The following is a 2,151-nucleotide window of genomic DNA, read 5'->3' as shown; positions in this document are numbered from 1 at the left end:
CCTTGCAGCGTCCTGGCACTGCCAACCCAAAAATCCTGTTTTCAGCTACTTCTAAGTTTGCCAAATTTCCTACCGTGTGGCATGGGTTGTTTTTTTGTTGGGTTTTGGGTTTTTTTTTCCCCTCTCTCTCTCCCCTTTCCGTTCCTCTGTTTATTTACTCATTCTCTTACGTTTTTCAGCACGTACTTTTATAGAATTTTTTTTTTCTGGTTCAAAATGTTCTCAAAAAGAAAAAAAGAAAAAATCCAACGAAAGGAGACCCGAAGGCGGGAGGGGTGTGGGGAGATAAAGGCTCCCCCGTCCCCATCCTGCTCGGCCGTCATTTCGCTGCCAGCGGGTGCGGCGGCATCTCCCGGCGCGCCTCCATGCAGCGGGTGTCATCACGCGCTGGCTGCAGCTTTGTGCTGGATCGAAGGGTAGGAGAACGCCACTGGCCAATGCCTAGGGACCAAGTAATGCCGATCTGCAAGGCCTGGCCCATGGACATGCCAGTATGGTGACTTCTGCTGTCTTCCCTTATGAGAAAATCCCAATTCCAGTTACATGAAGTGAAGCTTGCATGGGCCGTATCCCCTGAAACAGCTTGAGAAAAACCTGGTCAAAGGGGATGAGGACAGCATCTGTTCACCGTGCATCGCAGCTGGGAAAGTAGCTGGGCTACAGTGTGGGTTTAAGGGAATAACACTCCGAGGAGGCTTAATCCCAGGCTCCCAATTGATGGCACGGGTTTGCTTTGGACCACGCTGCTTCTCCCGGGGACAAAGGAGTAAAGAGACTAAAAGGATTTATTAAATGAAAGAGGAGACTTTCCTGTTAGCAGCCATTTAGAAATATTTTTAGTGAGGAGACACATAAGAAGTGACATGTCAGAGGCATATAAAATAATAAGTAGTGTCCAGAGAAGATGAATTGAGTGCTGCAGTTCACCATAGGTAATACAGCAAGAGGCACTACGCGGGGAAACGAAGAGGTGAAGTCTTAAATGTATTTAAAGGCAATGCTTCATTACCCAGCATGGAATTCACCCACGGACTCCCTGACCCAATACACCAGTAAGATGATGTACAATGAGCTTCAGTAAAATACTAAAAGAAAGGAGATTTAAAAAAAGAAAAAAAAAAAAAAAAACCAACCAGCAGCATTCAGCCGTTTCGCCTCGGTACCAAATCCGCTATCCTGTTAAACTGGAAACCATTACCGACAGATTTAAGGCCGGGCAGATTGTTTCGTGTATGGATATTCGAGATAAACGCACATCCGCTGGGAAAACGAGACGTCTGCAAAATACTTCATTTAATTTTCATAGGGATTCCTCTCGCCCGGCTGCCAGGACTCCAAATGCCGGGGAGTAATTTGGAGGTGAGAACTCCACATCCCCCCGCCTTCGGAGGGGGAAGCATTTAACATTAAATTCCATTAGCACCTAAATTGTTTCTTAAAGACATCCGCTCAGACACAATGACTTCAGTGCGGGCATCTCATGCAAATACATTTCTCAAATTTTAAACCTTGTTAAAGCTCGTCTCGCACCTCGCATCGGGCTTAGCACTCGAGAAAACAATAGGCCTCGAGATTTTTAGCCTTTCTCCGGGTAAATATTTAGAGTGGAAGTCGCTAAAATATTTGGCCCTCTTTTATGAAATAGTCTGGCACGGTTCGAGCCGGCAGGAGTAGTAAATGAATAATAGATGAGGCGGGAGGATGCGTTTATTTTTGTTACCCTTCGGCTCAGGCGATTTTCCGTCGGGATAAGCCTGGGCTCCTCCACCCCTCTTCCACCTGATTTGGGTGGAAGTTTCCGAGCCTCAAATCCTCTGTTCCCTATTACATAATTTAATAAACTGTTGCGAAAGAACCTTAAATCACCTCGAGTGAGACTTTAAAAACACTTTTTTTTTTTTTTTTGGAAATGAGAAAATTTTATTGCCTTGCTCACACCATTTAAATTTAATGGAAAGCATTCCCAGAAAGGGACGTTTTGCCACTTCCAACGGGATTTTGGACTAATGGCGGATTTTGCACGTATTTATATAGTTTCTCGGTATCCATACGTGAAAGCCATGCTCACAAGCGCTGAAGTTAAATGCCGATACGCTGCCCGTTGCAAACGTATAAGGCATTTTATGTATGTGTACATATATGTATATATCT

At 44.9% G+C, this 2,151-nt stretch overlaps 1 protein-coding gene across 1 annotated transcript in view; it reads right to left on the bottom strand.

The window, feature by feature from the left end:
• Positions 1-1,576: 1,576 nt before the first annotated feature.
• The window catches only part of ZIC2 (Zic family member 2), a 2,529-nt gene continuing 1,954 nt past the window's right edge, over positions 1,577-2,151 (bottom strand). Inside the window, 1 exon segment of the mRNA XM_009333369.1 lies at positions 1,577-1,821. Within this exon segment, the coding sequence (XP_009331644.1) occupies positions 1,577-1,821 (245 nt within the window).

This window comes from Pygoscelis adeliae, unplaced genomic scaffold (genome assembly GCF_000699105.1).
Source record: "Pygoscelis adeliae isolate BGI_AS28 unplaced genomic scaffold, ASM69910v1 Scaffold48, whole genome shotgun sequence".
In the NCBI taxonomy this organism is placed as follows: Eukaryota; Metazoa; Chordata; class Aves; order Sphenisciformes; family Spheniscidae; genus Pygoscelis; species Pygoscelis adeliae.
Note: the sequence above shows the minus strand (reverse complement) of the source record. Positions and strands in the feature narration are given on the sequence as shown.